This window comes from Eumetopias jubatus, unplaced genomic scaffold (genome assembly GCF_037043125.1).
Source record: "Eumetopias jubatus isolate StellerSeaLion01/CBP00866 unplaced genomic scaffold, mEumJub1_p1.0 scaffold_11, whole genome shotgun sequence".
In the NCBI taxonomy this organism is placed as follows: Eukaryota; Metazoa; Chordata; class Mammalia; order Carnivora; family Otariidae; genus Eumetopias; species Eumetopias jubatus.
In genome coordinates, this window is record NW_028274817.1 from 1,982,783 (window position 1) to 2,000,893 (window position 18,111).

Below are 18,111 nucleotides of genomic sequence, written 5' to 3' on the forward strand. Positions count from 1 at the left end.
AAGAGAGTATCCTGGAAACCAGGAACAGCAAGTGCAAAGGCCCTGAGGCAGGAGTATGTTTGGCACGTCTGAGGAACAGGGAGTGCCAGGGAAGGGCTCTGCCATGGCACTCCACTGCAGCCTGCCTCAAGTCTCGGTGGGATGCCCTGTGATCCTCCCAGGAGCATTGAAAGATGGACGGTCTTGTGAGGAGCTGTCACAAGCCCCTTCCTCACCTGCCTTTCTATCTGGTGCGAGGCCACCACGAGGCAGTTTCTCATCCACTTGCCTGGTTCTGGTGAGGGCTGGGACTTCCCGCCGTGGCCCTCCCCACCTTTCGGGGACAGTGCCAACTATACCAGTGTCTTGCTCGAGTATGGAATTGGCTCCTCAGGGCCAGAGCACCGGCCTCATGTGTTGCCTGTCACCTGATCCTTGTGGAACCTGAGGCGGGGAGCTCGGTGTGGAGGAGTGGCAGAAGAGACCACTCCCCCCTGCTCCCTGCTTCCAGTTACTTCCCAGCCCTGGGGTACTTTCCTTCAGAGCACCTGCTACTCCCTGCCATCTTTCTGATTCATTCATGTTTCCTTGTAGCCTGCCTGCCTCTCCCACCTGATTGTAGTCTGGACTCCTTCCTCCTTTTCTAATCTTGTTTCCCACCACACAGCCCAGGAATTGTATTTTTTTTCAATTCTGATCATAAAAAAGTAATATGCTTCCATTGTGGCAATTTTAGAAATCCCACCAGCCAGTAAAGCCCTTATTAAAATTTGTGTATATTGCCTTCTTGTTTTTCACTCCACAAATCTGATTTTACATCATTTAGTTCATACGATGTAAAGACTTTTTTATTTCCTTTGTTTTTATCTGATTATGAAAGACATAGCATGAAAAAAAAGAAAGACATAGCGTGTACATTATTAAAATATTAAGACAAAACGTACATACATAAAATAGAAAGTTAAAATCACCCCTAATCTCACCACCTAGTGAGAATCATGTTAGTATTTGGGGTCTATCCTTCTGATATTTTCCTCTACATACATATTTTCTCTCACATACACACAAAGGAATTGTGAGCTTTATCCCCTCAACAAGGCCTCGTGAGCTCGTGGGCGGCTCTCCCTGTCACAGCAACACAGAGTATGACTGAGCCAACACCTCCTCACCTCGGCCTTCTCTCCTGCTTCCTATTCCTAGTGCTCTCTCTTTCCCATCGTAAATGCTGTCACGACCTTCTGCTGGAACGCACATTGGAGGCATTTGACAATTTTCTCCCTTTGCTGTCTCATGCTTGAAAAGGCCTTCTCCGCCCCCAACATTTAAAACATTTATTATTTTCACTGTACATTTTTATGTCTTCATTAGTTCACATAAGTTTTTTAAAGATTTTATTTATTTATTTGAGAGAGCTTGAGCTTGAGAGCACGGGGGGGGGGTAGGGGGCGGAGGCAGAGGGAGAAGCAGAACCCCCCCCAAGCACGAGGCCTGCCGCGGGGCTCGATCCCAGGACTCCAGGGTCATGACCTGAGCTGAAGGCAGATGCTTAACCAACGGAGCCACCCAGGTGCCCCAACATGTAAATTTTTAATCTGTCCAGAACTGAATTTGGTTTAAGACTTAAACTAGGGATTCGCTGTATTTTTCTGTTTAATATTTGTGGAACACCATTTCTCCAGCAGCGTCAGAGAGAAGGCAGGGCTTAGGGGGCTAGGGCCGCTACAGTATCCACTCACTGTCCCCCACCCTGCATTTCTTTCATAATAACTATTTCCTGAGCCTTTGAGAGTCCTCCCCCGAGATGCTCCCCGCCCCACCCCGCCAAAGATTCACCTCTAAAACAACTCTGGAGCCTCAGCTCTGACACGGAAGCACCAGTCCTACCATGTCTTTCTTCTGTATTGTTGGCTCTGTCTCTGGTCTAGTCCATTCATCTTCTTATTCCAGTCACATACCGTGAAGACCAGGGTAGCTCTAACGCACTGGCAATATGTGGTGGGTCAAGTACCCTCTCAGCCCTTGCCCCCAGTCATTTCTATTTCTTTCCCCCAAAATCTCATTATTGCTTACTTACTCCACCATCTAAACTCAGGAATAGTCTCATCAAGTTACAAAAGAAAAATAACACCATAGCTATCTCGCTTGTAATTGCTTTACATTTATGGATTAAATTGGGGGATTTACAATGCAATTTTTTTCAGTCATGCTCTTGGTATTTCTCAGGGCCCCTGGCTGCCTCAGCCAGTAAATCATGTGACTCGTGCTCTCAGGGTCAGGAGTTCAATGTTGGGGGTAGAAATTACCGAAAAACAAACAAACAAAAAAACCGGAGGCCTTAGTATTTCTCTTTATTTTCCTAAATCTTGTGTGATGTCCTTCAGTAAGGTTGTCTAGCTTTCTTCTTATTTCTTCTGTTCTGCATATTTTTAAATGTTTTATGTGTAGTTTATATATATAAACATTATATATGTTTATATGTAATTTATATTTATATAATTTATAATTTATATATATTTATATATAAACGACACATAAAATGTTTAAAATACGCATATATATTATAAGTATTCTCCTGTACATTGTTTATATTATATATTAACATATATAACATACATATATTTCTTGCAGTTGCGAGTGGGATATTTTTTTCTGTCTTGTTATTGTTGGTTTATAAGAAAGGTGCTGAGTTTTGTAAAATTATCTTGCATTGAAACAATGAATCATGGAACACTACATCAAAAACTAATGATGTAATGTATGGTGATTAACATAACATAATAAAATTTAAAAAAATTATCTCGCATTCATCTGCCTTGCTAAAAACGTTTTTTAGTTTTTTAAGTAGGCAATCATAGAATTTGCAAATAATGATAAATACGTCTTTTCCTTTCCAGTATGCATGCCATTTGTTTCTTGTTCTGCTCCTACTACAATGTTCTGTCCTTGGGTTTCATGGCAATGCCTCTGACTCAGGATGCATAACAATGTTTCACCTACCATTGGTTCAGATACATTTGATGTATCATGTTGATGAAGAACTCCTTTATTCCCAGTTCACTACTACTTGTTATTTTAATCAGGAATAGAGTTGAATGTGATTAAATAACTTTTGTTTATTTGCAGGATTTTTTTAACGGATACAATTTCATTGCTTGGAGGTTTCAAAATGTACCTAACAATTCCTCAGGGAACTGGAGGCTTAAGTTTTTGTTTTTTTTTTTAAGATTGTATTTATTTATCTGACAGAGAGAGACACAGTGAGAGAAGGAACACCAGCAGGGGCAGTGGGAGAGGGAGAAGCAGGCTTCCCGCCGAGCAGGGAGCCCGACGCGGGGCTCGATCCCAGGACCCCGGGACCATGACCTAAGCCGAAGGCAGTCCCTTAACTACCGAGCCACCCAGGCGCCCCTAAATGGCTTAGGTTTCTGTTTCTCACTATTGTAAATGATGCTGTGAATGAAAAAAAAAATTTTTAAACATGCTGCTGTTGCTGCTCTCCTCCTCCTCCTCCTCCTCCTCCTCCTCCTCCTCCTCCTCCTCCTCCTCTTCCTCCTCCTCCTCCTCCTCTCCTTCTTTACATAAACAGGAAGACAAGCAATTGACCAAGATTATCAAGCAGCACTTATGTGTATGGGATCAGGGCTGGGGTTTCAAGTGGGCTTGCCTTTCTAGTTCACCTGTGCTTGAATTAGTTGGGGGGCATCTTTAACAGCCACGTTTGGGTGAAGTTTAGAGTGAGTAGGAGGTAGCTAATACAGAGTAGTCTAATCCTTTTAGAGTTCTATTCATTTTTCAGCTTAATTCAACTCAATAAACAACCACTGAATTCTTCTCGTAAATCAGGGGTGATATGGATCACAGACAGATTCTACCCAGCCTCTGCGTTCACCATGTCCTCATGTGAGTGAGAACTTCTTAAAAGTAGAACTGTGGTTCCCTAGCAATAAAATTCCTTGTTAAAGGATATGAACCTTGAAAGGGTTTGACCCCGAAGAGCTGAGTTGTTATACAAGATTGTAACAAATCCCAATGCAGAAAGGTGTTTTTAGCTCATCTTTTCCAGCAAGAAACTGTAACTCAATTTTTTGGTAAAAATTATTCAAATATTTCATTGTTTTGGATTATATTTTTATCATGTTTATTTTTTCACACATTCCCTCACTATTTTCCTTTTCTGTGAATTGTTTATGCTCTTACTTCTCTGCTGCAATCTTAGTGTTTTTCTTATTGATTCACATACGCTCTATGCACATTAGGTACACGTATTTACGCCCTTGCTTGCCTCTTACTGTTGCTCATCTTCTTGTCATTCAAGCATTTATTATTTTAATGTAGCTAAATCTATTATTTTGTTTCTCCTTTGCAATTCTTTCCACCTTTTTTAAACATGGAAAGCCCCATCCATGCATGGAGCAGAAAGCTGTTTCATACATTTTTTCTTTTTTTTTTTTTTTTATGGCTTTTCAGTTAGAGCAAAACATGAATCCAGAAGCCTAAAAGGGGTGGAAGTTCATGGAGGGAGTTGGGGTTATAACACTTTTGTAGCTCCCAGGCCTTTGTCGTGGCTGTTTCCTAACCCTATAATGTTCACTCCACCGCCTCCTCCCCCCACCTTCTCTAACTGGTGACATCCATTTGGAGCTGAGACCCAGTAGAAGCCTGCGCTGACATTCCCTGACAAACCACTGCTGGCTTCTCTTAGAGCATCTCTATTTCTTTCTTCTTGTTTTCAGCATACATCTGACGACTGCCCACCCTATGCCCTGGACTTGGCGGGAGTGGGGAATCAATCTCTGCCCCACTTTGCAATATAGTTCAGAGGCGGGGGCAGAAGCTAAATTGTTATTTATTCAATATGGGTAAGTCTACTTATTTATTCAACAAAATCATATACAAATAGAAGTTGAGATGATTTGTGTTGTTATGAGAGTTTCTAACAAGGGAGGAGATTTTAGTTAAAACAATGTACTAAGATTAGGACAAGAAACAAGAGGCATACATATTGGAAAAGATACATTGCAAAAAAAAAATGTGTCATTTGCAAGTTCTATAAAGGCCTGCTTAGAAAGCTAAAGTGTTATGTAGTGTGGGAAATGATGGTGGGAACTTCAGAGGAGGAGAGCAGTAGATGGATTCCAGATCAATTTTGGAGGTAGAGCCAACAAGATATGCATGTTGGGTGGATGCCAAGGGCTTAGGAGAAGTAGTTCAGAGTGACCCCAAGTGTATCGGTTGGCTAGAGTGCCACAGACTGGGTGGCTGTATCAGTCAGCTGGGGCTGCCACAACAAAATGGCACAGAATAGGGCTTCAACAAAAGACATCTATTTTCTCACTATCCTAGAGGCTACCAGTCCCAGATCAAGGTGTTTCAAATGTGGTTCTTGCTGAGGGCCACCTTCCTGTCTTTTCACTGTATCCTCACATGGACATTCCTCTGTGTGTGCCCAGTGAGAGAGGAATTTTTGATGTTCTTCTTCTTATAAGACCTATTGGACTAGGTACCCACCTTCTGACTTCATTTAACCTTAATTACTTCCCTAAAAACCCTCTCTGGAAATAGTCACATTGGGGTTTAGGCTTTCAGAAACACATGAATTTTGGGGGGATGGAGTTCAGTCCAGAACAGTGGCTTATACAAGAGAAATGTATTGTCTCACAGTTCTGGAAGCTAGAAGTATGAGATCAAGATGTTGGCATGATTGTTTTCTTCTGAGGCTCTGAGAGAGAATGTTCTCCCCCAGGTTCTAGTGGTTTGCTGAAAAAAATTTGGCATGCCTTGAAGTATAGAAGCATCCCCCCAACCTCTGTCTTTATGTTCACATAGGACTATCCTTGTGTGCACATCTATGTTCAAATTTCCCCTTTTTGTAAGGATACCAGTTTTACTGGGTCAGGGGCCTCCCCTACTCCTGTATGACCTCATCTTGACTAATAACATGTGCAATGACCCTATTTCCAAATAAGGTCACATTCTGAAGTACTGGGGAGTTAGGATTTCACCATATGAATGTTTGGGGGACACAATCAATCCATAACCCCGATTTCTAGCTTAAAGGGTTAGATGAACGAGGGTCCCATCTACTGAAAGAGGAAAGAATATGCGGCAGGCTTGTGGGGTCTCAAAGGCTTTGTTTGGAGCATATTAAACTTGAAATGTCAATAAGGTATCTAAATTTTGAAGTACAAATTGGGCAGTGGCTTATGAGTCTGGTTCAGTAAAGGAAGGTACTTTGTGTGTGTGTGTGTGTGTGTGTGAGAGAGAGAGAGAGAGAAAGAGAGAGAGAGAGAGATTTATAGCTATGGGACTGGAGGTAGAGAAAAGCCCAAGATGCAAGTTCTGTGCCTTCCAGGGTTTAGAAGTCAGGAGGAAGAACCAGCAAAGGAGAGTGAGACGGAGCAGCCAGTGAGGTAGGAGATGGCGGCAACAGAAGAGAGGTGCCATAGCATCCTAGAGAAGGGAGTGTTCGCAGACATAAGGGACTGTCCATTGTATCAATACTGCCGAGAGCTGGAGTAACATCACTCGGGCAGAGAAGTGCAGAGTGAACTTGACAACACAGAGTTCATTGGCAACCCCTGGTAAGAGCTATTTCAGTGGTAGGAGTTGAGACTGGATCTGAGGGTGTTGACGACTACACTGAAGAGAGAGAGGAAGTGGAGACAGTACCTGCAGACTGGCACTTGGAAAGGGAGCGGAGAAATGTGGTGCTTGCTGGGGAGGGATGTGGGAGTCGAGGGAGGAGTTTTGTTCAAGACAGGAAATATTACAGCAAGTCTGCATGGTGATGAAACTGGTCAAGTAGAGATGGGGAATCGGATGATGGGAGAGAGAGGGGCCTGTGGGAAGGGATGGCATTTAGAATGCAGAGAAGGCATTGGCCTAGAAAGGAGAAGGGATACTTTTGCCATTTTACCTTGAGGAAAGGAGGAAATGTTGAGTACAGAGGTAGACCAGCTGAGAGGCTTGGTGAGAGAATGATGAGGGAATTTCCATTCCACATCTTCCAATTTCTAAATCAAACACAGATGAGGCAAACAGGAGGGAAGTGAGAAGACATGAAGACCTTTGAGAGAGCAAGTCACCATTCTAGAATGGGACTGGCAAACACAAAATTTGGAAGGCCTTCTGAGCATTAATGCTTCTGAGCCCGGATGAGGCTGGAGATCATAAATCTATAGTGGTACACAATCTGCCAGCTTGTGTAATTCTCCCTAGTAGCACAGAGACACTTAAGTGCAGGCACACAGAGGACAAATAGTTGGATTCATGCAAAGTTGGGGATTTGCCAGCAATTGTGACAAAGGAAAGAAGGGGCAGGAGCGACTACATGATGGAGGGTGACTCTGAAGGTACTTGGAGAGTAGAGAAGTTGGAGATACCAGGGGCTGACCAAGGGCTGGGCCAAAGTCTTGAGAAAAGAATTTTGCCGGCATAGGGTCTGGCCCAGAGTCGGTGCTCAGGAAATGTTAGTTGATTTGGTCACAAGGGAGGCCACTAGAGGGCTGCAATACTGCAACCGTACGCCAGGGGGCAAGAGACGACAAGGAATGAGTCTGACCAAGCCCCGCCTAAAGTTTGGGGGCCTGTGGCCAGAGCTCCAGTGACCCTTCTGACTGCTCTAAGCTTCCCTAAGGCATGGGCCTGAGTGGTGCTGCCTACCAGCTGGAGCCTGCTGTTGGTGCCACCAGATGGCTGGTGGTGGGATGTGTAAGGCAGGAACAGAAGAAACCATGAGTCCCAAGACACAGATAAGGGAAACATCCTTCATTGGTGCCAGTCCTGTGCTCCTGGCCCATGTCTGGGCTCTGTCCAATGCCCCGGCCTTGAGAAACCACAGGAAGAGACCCTGAGTGTTCTCTTGGGTACCCTGAGGTATGGGAAGCTGGTACCAAGAAGCTCAGCCTATGTCCTGGCCCTGAAGAGCCATCAAACCTCCTTCTTGAGGCTGGTACCGTGGTATATAGCCCCACAGGCTGGCCCCAACCTCAAGGGCCCCTAGAGTTAAATGTCCAGAGCCTGGAGGTGTGTTTGTGCCCACGCAGTGGCCTGGGAAGGCTCTGGTGGAGAGGAGAGAGCCCATTGCCCAACAGCTTTTCCCTGATACCTACATGCCCAGCCCGTGCTGGGTCCGTGAGACCATATAAACCATCTAGCCCTCTGTTTATTCATTCACTCCCTCGTTCATTCACAGTTTCCCTGCTCCTTCTGTGTGTCAGTGGAGGAAACAGACAATTATGCCCAAGAGGATAGACTGGGGAAAGGCTGGAGTTAAAGACAATGTCTGACTGCTAGCTTGGGTAACTGAGAGGATGCTGGTGCCAGTCCCTGAGAGGGGAGCTGGTGAAGAGCCTTTGGCTGTGTTGACTTGAGGTGCCTGGGGGACACCCACGGGGAGATGTCCAGTGTGCAGTGGGATTTTTTTTATTATTATTATGTTCAGTTAGCCAGCATATAGTACATCATTAATTTCTGTTGTAGTGTTCAGTGATTCATTAGTTGCATGTAACACCCACTGCTCACCCCAACACATGCCCTCCTTAAGACCCATCACCCAGCGTGCCGTTGGATCTACAGGGCTAGAGGCCAGCAGGGAGATCAGGGGTGAGCTACTGAGGTTTGGGAGTCGTGGATCATTTCCCAGATGGAGGCCAGAGGGCTGAGGAGGGGGAAAGTACAGCCATTAAAGGAAGAAGTGGCTCTGGAGGGAACATTGTCCTGAGAATGCTTGTAAGTTGAGCAGAGCAAGAGGGTAGATAGCAGGTAGAAATCTCAAATAAAAGTTCAACGTCTTGCTTTCCTCAGCACCACATCCCAGATGGAAACTGCTGGGCTTTGCTCGGAGGCAGCTGAGGGGAAAGAATAGAGGAGCAGCCCTAAAGCGGGTGACCCTACCTCCTTCCTGGGTCCCTTGCTGTAAACAGACACCCCTCCATGCGTGCAGTCCGCCTTTCCTAGCAGATCATGTGCTCCAAGGTTGTGAGTGTAAATCCCCCCCCCCACTTCGCCCGGTTCTCAGCTTAAGTCACACCCCACCTCAGCTGAACTTTCAGCCTCTCTCCCACATACCTTCCCCACAAACTGGGGGGTTAGAACTCTAAATAGATTACACAAACACTTGAATGCACAATTCTAAATACTGCAATTTGTCTGTCCTGTCTGTTGACCTTTGCCTCCGTGCCTTTGACGTGTTTTGATTCTGCAGGGCTGTGGGTTTTGTTTCATCAACAAGGTGACCATGTGGTTAATTACCCTTTGACCCTTAGGGCCAGGGCCTCCATCTGGGCAGGAAACATCCATGGCTCTGGAAGTTTCAGGCCTCTTGGCATTTAGTTGTCACTGTCAATTCCCCCCTGCTCTGCTCCCCCCGCCGCCATCTCCCTGCAGGGTTCCTGCCTTCTGTGTGCCACAAAGCCACTTGCAGAGGTTCACTGGAGCCACTGCCACTGTTGGACACTTGCCAACTCAACTTCCACCCAGTTCTCTCCTCCACTAAGCAGCCTCCTCTCCGCTTTCCAGGTGACTGCTAAGGACTTCAGTTACAAAGATGTTCACTGGAACATTTGTAGACGAAAAGGCTCAGTCTGCAAGGCATGGTATTCTGGGGGCCTCCAAGACCTGCCCTGATCTCTGCCACTGTAGCTCAGTCTAGAAGGAGCAATGCCACATGTGCAGCAGGAGCTGAACGGAGACACAAATGCTCTGAGTGAGGCACAGGCGGGGGTGGAGGGGGGCATGGAATAGACCAGGACTTCCCAGCTGAGCTCTGCACCACGCGCAAGTGTTGGAAATGCAGAGATGGGAGGGAAGGACATGCCAGGTGTATGGAATAGGGACAAATCCACGAGGGCGGAAAGACCAGGGTTTGTGCTAAACCCAGTGGTTCAGGGAGGCTGGGGACAGAGTCTATGAAGGGAGGAGGGATGCGCAGTTACTTAATATCCCCTATGAAACATGCAATTGGGTCCCAGCTAAAAAGCAGAGGGTTTTCATGGCAATTGTGGTAGCCCATTTTGAGAGCTGGGGATGGGGTTTGGCGTGCTCTCCTGAGGCTGGAGACAAGTCTCACCCTGGTGAGAGAAGCTGCAGTTCTAAGCTCCCATGCCCACCTTGCCCTCTCCCCCTCTGCAGTGTTTCTCCCTCACTGCCCCCTTTCCTTCCCAGTGATTTTGGCTGAACAATATTCACACCCCAGAATGTCCCTTCACTCTCATTCACTACTTTTGCTCTCATCTTCAAAATGCTTGGAACGCTGGCGATGTTGCCAAGGGCATCAGACGGTGCTGCGCTGTCCATGAAAATGATCTTCTTTCTTCATCAAAGGCATTCAGGAGTAGGGACATTTATACATTTTTGATGCCACAGAAAACACATGAATATTGAGCTGTTAAGGCTGGGTGTGGAGTACTCTATTATGTCCATGCTGAGTCTTGCTCAGTGAGGAGGCTGTGTGGCCCACCTGGGGATAAGTTGATGTGGGGGTCGTGGCAGCTGTGTCTGGAAGTTCTGCCATGTGTGGCAGCTGGGACACTTCGGTCATGTTCTTCCAGCCTCCCCTGCCCACTAACCTGCAGAGAAATGCAACTCCTGTGCTTTCCCACACAGGGGAAGCGAACGTGGCTGCATGCTGGAGAGGTAAACAAATCCACACTGAGCCACCATCAAGGCTTGTGGGGTCATGGTAAGGTGACGATGGTCTCAGCCAGGGGCCACCTTCCTGACAGCATTGCTGGGGGCTGCCCGCTTTGAATGTCGGGGCTGCTGATGGCTGTGTTGTAGGAAGGATGGCCAGGGCCCAGGGTTCCTGGATCTCCTGGGCAAGCAGCTGGGGTGAGGGAGGAGGCCACAGCTGTCCCAGCGGAAGTGCACGGCAAAGCCAGGAAATTCAGGGAACAGGCAGACCTTGTATCCCAGCCAGTGAGTAGAGTGTGGGCCATGGGGTTCGGAGGCCAAGGCAGAATGCCACTGCCTCTTGGGAGCCACCCAGGTGGGAGAGCCAGGCAGCTGAGCTTGGGGAGCTGGGGGTGGGTATCCTGGGAACAAGACCTGCTTTGCCTTTGGAGTCCCCCTTCTAACCCATTCACTGGGATCTGCCTGCCCTTGGGCTGCTAGAGAAACTGCTCGTCTCCCCCTGCTCTCTCTCCCACACCCAGGAAGAGCCTGAGAGAGAAGATTAGGTGGCTCAGGTGCATCATGCACTGTGTGTACAGCATGTGGGGCCGGGAGGGAGGGTGATGGAGCAGTTCCCGGTGTGGCATCTGAAGATTTCTCTGATGAAACTTTGTGCTGTGGGCTGCGAAGTCCTCAGAGCCTCCTGGAGCAGTTGAGCTTAGCACAGACCACAAAGACAGCCATGACTCCAGTTTGAGTTGCGGCCTTAGAAACTTCTTCTGTGACCACTCTTCTTGACTCAAGTCTTGCCCAAACTTCTGTCCTGCACTGGGCAAGGCTGGTACAGGCCCCACCCCTCAGTTCATGCCTGTCTCCGATTCCACTGTTGCTAAAGGAACACCAGTCACCCCTTGCCCTTGTGCTGTCCGGCCCTCCTCCACTCTGGTCAGCCCTGCCCCCTCCAAAGCCTGCAAGCACACAGCTTTCTCCCCGGCTGCAATCATCAGGAGACCCTCTGGAGCTAGGGGAATTAGCTCTCATGCCTGGGAAAATGAGCCAAAAGGTAAATGCCAGCCGGCCCCAGTTAAAGCCAAGTCCAAGTTCTGGGCCAGGAGAAGCAGGAATGCCTTGGAGCAGGGACTGGGCCCAGAACTGCCAGAGAGGCTGCAGAGAAATCACTCAGCAGGGTTTGCTTTTAGTAATACACAGAACAAACTCACAACTGGCCCATCCTGCATGTGAGCACTGGTTCTAGGATTTGGGACCCTTGTACCACCCTAAAATGGGATGTCCTTACAGCTATTCCTGTGGGGATCTCCGGGAAAGAGCAAGCCCAAGCAGCCTGCCCCTTTGACCCTCTGGCAACCTCATCCCGGGGCTGAGCCAGGAGCTAAGCAGTTGACTGAGGCACAGCTTGAGGTGACCACAGACCTTCCCAGGTCAGGGTCCTTGTCTGAAATCCAGGGGGTGGTGAAGCCTGAACTAACTGGGCTCGTTCAAACAAGTTCTGGCCCAGCCGGGCACACTCTAGACACTGAATTCAAACAATAATCCCAACCAAATGCCTCCAGCCTCGTCAGCTTTTATGGTGCCTCTCCCAAAGTCTCTATTTATCCTTACCTGCTCTGAGAGCTAGGTAGGAAAAGCATCGTCTCCTCCTCACTCCTTTTTTCGGATGGAGAAACTGAGTCTCAAAGAGCTTAAGTGACTAGTCCAAGGCAGAACAGAGCCTCCGCTGCATCTGATGGGAGTGCGCCATTCTTAGGGCCTGCCTGACCATGTAAAGGGAGAAAGGAGGCAGGACCAAATCATTTTCCTATTGGAAGCGGCAGGCCCAGCTGTGGGAACTATTGCTACTACACAGTAAACCTCTGAGCCTCCCCCGTGGTCAGAGTGGTCAGAAGGCTACCAGCTGACTAAGTGGCCTGAAGGCGCCTACAGGGCCAAATGCCACCCCCAGCCCACACAGGGTCCACCAGGCAGCTCTGGAGCTCTGAGCAGTGCTTCTCGTTCCCCCACTCTAGCAAGCGCAGCATGGCTTGTACACGTGTCGTCCTTCCGTGCTGCCTGGCAGGAGCGGGAAGGTGGCCCCCTGACCCAAGAGAGGCAGCTGCAAGTGTAGGAGGCCACAGAGTCCCTGCCAACACTCCAGAATGCCCATCACTTCCAACTCTGCTCATCCACAGTCAAGGCGGGCATCAAGAATGTCCCTGACCTCCCTGTTGCTGTCTCTACTGGGCAGCCCAAGAGAACTGGTTCTTGGACATGCTCTGTCTCTGCTGAACACAATGGGCCAAGGAGTGACTCCGGCAAGTGAGCCTTCAGCTGCTCCTTCCCAATGGCTACAAAGTGACATTCCAAGAAGCAAACTGCCCCTGTGTCTTGGTCAGCTCAGGCTGCCATAACAAAATACCATAGATGGGGGCTTCAACAATAGGCCTTTATTTTTCACAGTTTTGGAGGATGGAAGTCCAAAATGAAGGTTCCAGCAAGGTAGGTTTTATTCTGATACCTGTTCCCTTGGCTTGTAAGTAGCCACCATCTTGCTTTGGGCTGACATGACTTCTTCTTTGTGCACACAAGGTGAGAGAGGGGGCAAGCTCTTGGTATCTCTTCTTATAGGGGTATTAATTCCACTGGGGGAGTCCCACCCTTATGACCTCATCTAAACCCAAGCACTCCCCAAGGGCCCCACCTTTGTTTTGTTTTGTTATTTTTTAAAGATTTTATTTATTTATTTGACAGAGAGAGACACAGCAAGAGAGGGAACACGAGCAGGAGGAGCGGGAGAGGGAGAAGCAGGCTTCCCGCTGAGCCAGGAGCCCGATGCGGGGCTCGATCCCAGGACCCTGGGATCATGACCTGAGCCAAAGGCAGACGCTTAACGACTGAGCCACCCAGGCGCCCAAGGGCCCCACCTTCGAATACCATCACATTGTGGGGTAGGACTTCAATATATGAATTTGAGAGGGACACATTCCATCCATACCACCTTGGTAGAGATCAGGTTTCCTGAGGAATGCCAAAATCTTCCTGTGGGCATGAGGCCTCATGTGCCCCCTTCAGCTTGTCACTGGAGACTGGGGGCTTCCTTTGCCTTCTTCCAGCAATAACTCATTATCTTAAGACGGGCATGAAAGGCTTGGGATGACTTCTGATAAGGTTATCCAAGTGCCCCCCCACCTTGTCCCCTGTGCAGATAGCTGGGAAGATGCTCTGCTTGGTGTCTGGCCAGAGAACAAATCACTTTCCCTCCAGGGAGTACACCCTGGAGGAAAGCTATAGGGCAGGAGAGAAGGAACATGCATGCAGAGCATCCAGGCTCACCTTGGAGGTGATATATGAGGCAGAGCATGGTCTACACGGAGTGGGTAGCCTCTAGGCCCACTGTTTTTGGCCCGGTAGACCTGTGGCTGCCCTTGGCATCAATGAAGGAGCCAGCAGGCTTCAGCTACACAGAGGGCCTGGGCACACAAGCTACTCACTCAGGAAGGCAGGAGCCATTGGTCTCTGCAACTGTGGCAGGCAGCAGAGGTGCCCATGAGGGGCCCAAGTCCAGGAAATGAGCCCTTTCTTTGCTCAGGATCCCGGTACCAGTCAACTGGGTCAGTACCATTTCTAGGTTCCAAACGTCCATCATAAGTTCACAAAGAGTTGCAATGAAAGACAATTTTTATTAAGCACTGGAGCTGTGATTATTTCAGTACAAAGCACCTATGTTGATCTGATTTCAGCTTCCCACCACTGGAATGCTGTTCCCCTGTGGTTTCCCCAACATGACTGTGGAGGAGATGCAGGGCCAAGGTTTTAGAACTCTTGTGGCTTAAGACAGAACAGCTTCTTACTAGATTGCAAACCATGCTGGAAAATGTTTCTTGGCAGGAAAAAAACAAACAAACAAACGTATTCTAACTTGAGTAGACTCTGCAGCCTGCCAGCCCATGGTAGAACAGGTGTGTGCAAGGCCAGACAAGGTAGGTGGGGGACAACAGTCTCCTGCTGTGGCCCGGCTGCTGTCACACATTAGCACACAGGGGGTCACGGGCTGCCTCTGCAACATGGCTTCCAAGAAACAGGTTGTGCTCAGCAATCTCAAACAGAACTTATCAGGAAAGAAAGGAAATGTCCACCCCCCGCTCCCCAACCCCTATTCCAGGAAACTCTGTGAGCCTTGGAGTTCCCTGGTCATGGAGGCCTCATCGGCCTGTCTGCCCCTCTTCTCTCAAGGTCTGGTATGAAAGTGCCGCCAGCGCTGGTGCTCATCCAAGCTAGACGGCTCTGCAGACATGAAATAGCTGACATGGCCTGGTGAGTATTCGTCAGGGTCCTGGGAAGCCTCCAGACTTGCCTCAGAAGCTGGCGCCTGCCAAGAAAAACGGGGACAAGGTGAGACATTCCCTCTGGTTCGAGTCAGCAAACTGCTGAGAAACACCTCTTTGGAGCACAGACTTACAAGGCGCTGGTAGGAGGTGTAGCTAGGGACAATGAGGTTCCTCTCCACTTTTGTCTTCCAATAGCATCTTGCCTTAAAGACCAGCAAGAGTAGCCCTGGGCTCTCCCAAGGTTTTCTTCATGCCTAAGGCTACTGGGTTCTGTGTCTGGCCCTCCCTGGCCCAGCTTCTCTGCCAGCCATAGGTAGCCAAAGGCTTGGAAGCTCTCTCCCTGCCCCTACCCTTGCACCTTGCTATTACTCTGCTCAAACTAAGTAACTTCCACGCTGAGCCTTGATGGGCAGCTACCTGGCCTACGTGAACAATGTGATGGGAAAGGTCACAACAACCCACTCTGAGCTGTGGAGTGGGGAGGAGGGGCAGACACAAAGGTGGTATTACGAAGACTAGGCTGGGGGAGTCTTTTCTCTTTGAGACGAAAGGACTCTGTGGGCTGCGTTCCGAAGGTGATGCAAGAATTCAGTAAGTGGAACCCAAGGGATGGGAGAGAAGACAGAGGAACGGAAGAAGCAGGGCTGGGTTCTGGGAAGAAAGCCGGATGTGTCTGGGAACCCAGGGAGCAGTGGAAATGAGTCAGGGCAGGGTGTGGGGAGCCCCTGAAGTCTTGTGGACAAGGAAGCCCCACATGATCCTGCACCTGGCTGCCCCACTGCACTCTCTCAACAACCTTCCAGGCATCCTCGGCTTGGTCTTGGCTCTGCTTCTAAGGGCCCAACCAGATGGTAGTGCCTTGAGAGCAGACATGATGAAGAGTTTCACCAGAGGAGTATGCCTTGGGAACTGAACCACGGGATCCACTGAGCATCTACGTGGTCTCTTTGCATGGGCAGTCCCTCTCATGGATCAGCTTTCTGGAGGATTGGTCCAGTCCAGCTGGTCAAGGTGTGTATGTGAAAATAATCACATCTTTAGCCATTTAAAATATCCAAACTCACTCATTCTGCCTTAGCTTACTGGGTTCTTTTTTCCTTGTTGTTGTTAGTTTTAAAAAATCGGAGGTTAGGCTCCATGAAGATTTCTAAAGCCAGAATCAAAACACCCTTTGTAAGTACTGTTAGTCAGATTGAGAGTGTGTGGTCCCAAGGGGCTCGCTGGGAGTGTATCTGGGAGCAAAACCCAATATGTGCCTGCCCTCTGGACCAGCTGCCAACACTGCCCTGGAAACATGACCATTACAGATGGTCCCTGAGGTGGGGTCCGCCCTGGCAAACATGGAGCACCCTGTGGATGAACACCAAGCACGTTCCATAGAAGGACCCTTGGTTTATTTTTTAGCACAAGGAAACACACCCACACTAGGCTCTGGATTTTGTAGCAGAACGAATGATCCACAAGTTCAGACAGGGGCCTGGGCTCGGGCAATGAGCTCAGCATATGGCCTGACTCACTTTGTCCAGGTAACATACGCTTGAGAAGTTTTCACATCAGATTGCATTTAATATCCATGAGGACAGCTCACTTTTTCATGGAAACTTGAAAGGAATCTTTTTACTCAGCAGAGTGTGTGCCACCACACACATACGAGTAACCACCCTCAAATTTACTGAGCTTCGAAGTCTGGATTTCACACCCAGAGCGTACTCCTGTAGTGTGTGCCTTTGTGGGAAGGGGCCCAGCCTCCATGCAGAACGCCCTGACCTGGCCTGGGGCGGGGGGGCTGGTGGGCAGAGGAGAAAGGAATGGTCATACCTGGGGCTGGGCGGCTTGGCCCTGCAGAGTGTTCTGCTCACTGGAAGGCCAAGTGTTCACTTGGAGGTAAAGGTGATACTGTGGATCTCGTGGCTGTTTCAAAAGTTGGATGTAATCCTGCGGGGTGTCCACGGTGACGAGGCTAGAGTCAGAATTTATGGGAGACTGAGGAAAGCTGATCGAAGTGACTATGTCAGAGCCTGGGCTACACACCAGTGGCAGTGGATTCATGGACACCCCCCGCTCCTCCTCAGAAACAAAACTGAAAGAAACATGTTACAGTGACATGGATCTGGGAACCGTGACCCAGGAGTCATTGCCTTGTTCATTGGTAGGTGCCTGCGGCATGACTGGTGGTGGCGGCTAAATCGGGAGTCACTGGTTTGTACCCTCACTTTGCCCGAAGAAGATTCCATTTGCTGGAGTCAAGTGAATGTAAAGATTGAGGTGAATCAGTCTTTTGTCTCGAGTGGTTTTATTTGTACTACTTGGACAGTCCTCAATCTGCTACGATGGTGATCTCCGTGGTCTCGGGCCAGTCACTTTACCCACCCAAAATCAGGGACGCGCCCTTTGTCGCTAAAGGAGCTAACAGCAGAGTGGGGCTGGCTGGGCCAGCTCCTCCCTGCAAATCCAGGGCTCTCTCTACAAGAGCCCCATTTATCCTGGGTAAGTAGGGACTTCTGAATGTGTACTTTCCACAACCTCCTCAAGTGCATTCTGATGATCAGGCCAGCAGGAAACACGGCACTAACCCACCCAGCAGACGTATCAGGGTCACTGATCCTACAAGGGGGCCCAGAAGGAAATCTGGAGAGCTCTGGGAGGCCCGCTCCGAGAGCCGGCCTTCACTCAAAAATATTCCCTGGGCACCAAGCATGTGCTCCACAGCCCCTTTGGGGCTGAGCAGAGCCTTCTCTTTCTGGCATTTGGGACCACAGACTTTATCACTGAGCAGAAAATGTGTTCATGTTCCCATACTGCCTCCCAGAACATAGTCCTTCTGGGAGCTTAACTCTTTGGTATCCAACGGCCATTTCACACCCACTTCCCTCACATAGATTGTCAATGCTATGGAGACCCCTTGCTCTGGTCCGCTGTGATCACCAGATCGCAGTGGAGTGGGAGAAGCAAGCTGGGAGCCCAGGAGTCATCCCGCTATGGGCACTTGAGACTTTGCTATAGACACCCGGCGCCATGAGACTGGGCTTGGGTGGACCGAGCCAAGCGATTTCAAGATCCGCATGCCAATTCCCTAGCTCGGGAGCTTCCTTATCTAGGCCTCCTATTTTCACAGAGTCTCCTCCATTCCATCAATACATGCTTGGCCACACACTGTGCCTGCAGAGGCGGGGGGAGGGGGCGGGCAGAGCAAGATGAG

At 49.0% G+C, this 18,111-nt stretch overlaps 1 protein-coding gene across 1 annotated transcript in view; it reads right to left on the reverse strand.

Annotated features, from left to right (window-relative positions):
- Window positions 1–14,279: 14,279 nt before the first annotated feature.
- The window catches only part of PASD1 (PAS domain containing repressor 1), a 93,561-nt gene continuing 89,729 nt past the window's right edge, over window positions 14,280–18,111 (reverse strand). The window contains exons 16-17 of the mRNA XM_028091963.2: window positions 16,731–16,992; window positions 14,280–14,953 (exon numbers count right to left, since the gene is read on the reverse strand). Coding sequence (XP_027947764.1) covers window positions 14,813–14,953; window positions 16,731–16,992 — 403 coding nt within the window. The 3' untranslated portion in view covers window positions 14,280–14,812. The remainder of the gene's footprint in view (window positions 14,954–16,730; window positions 16,993–18,111) is intronic.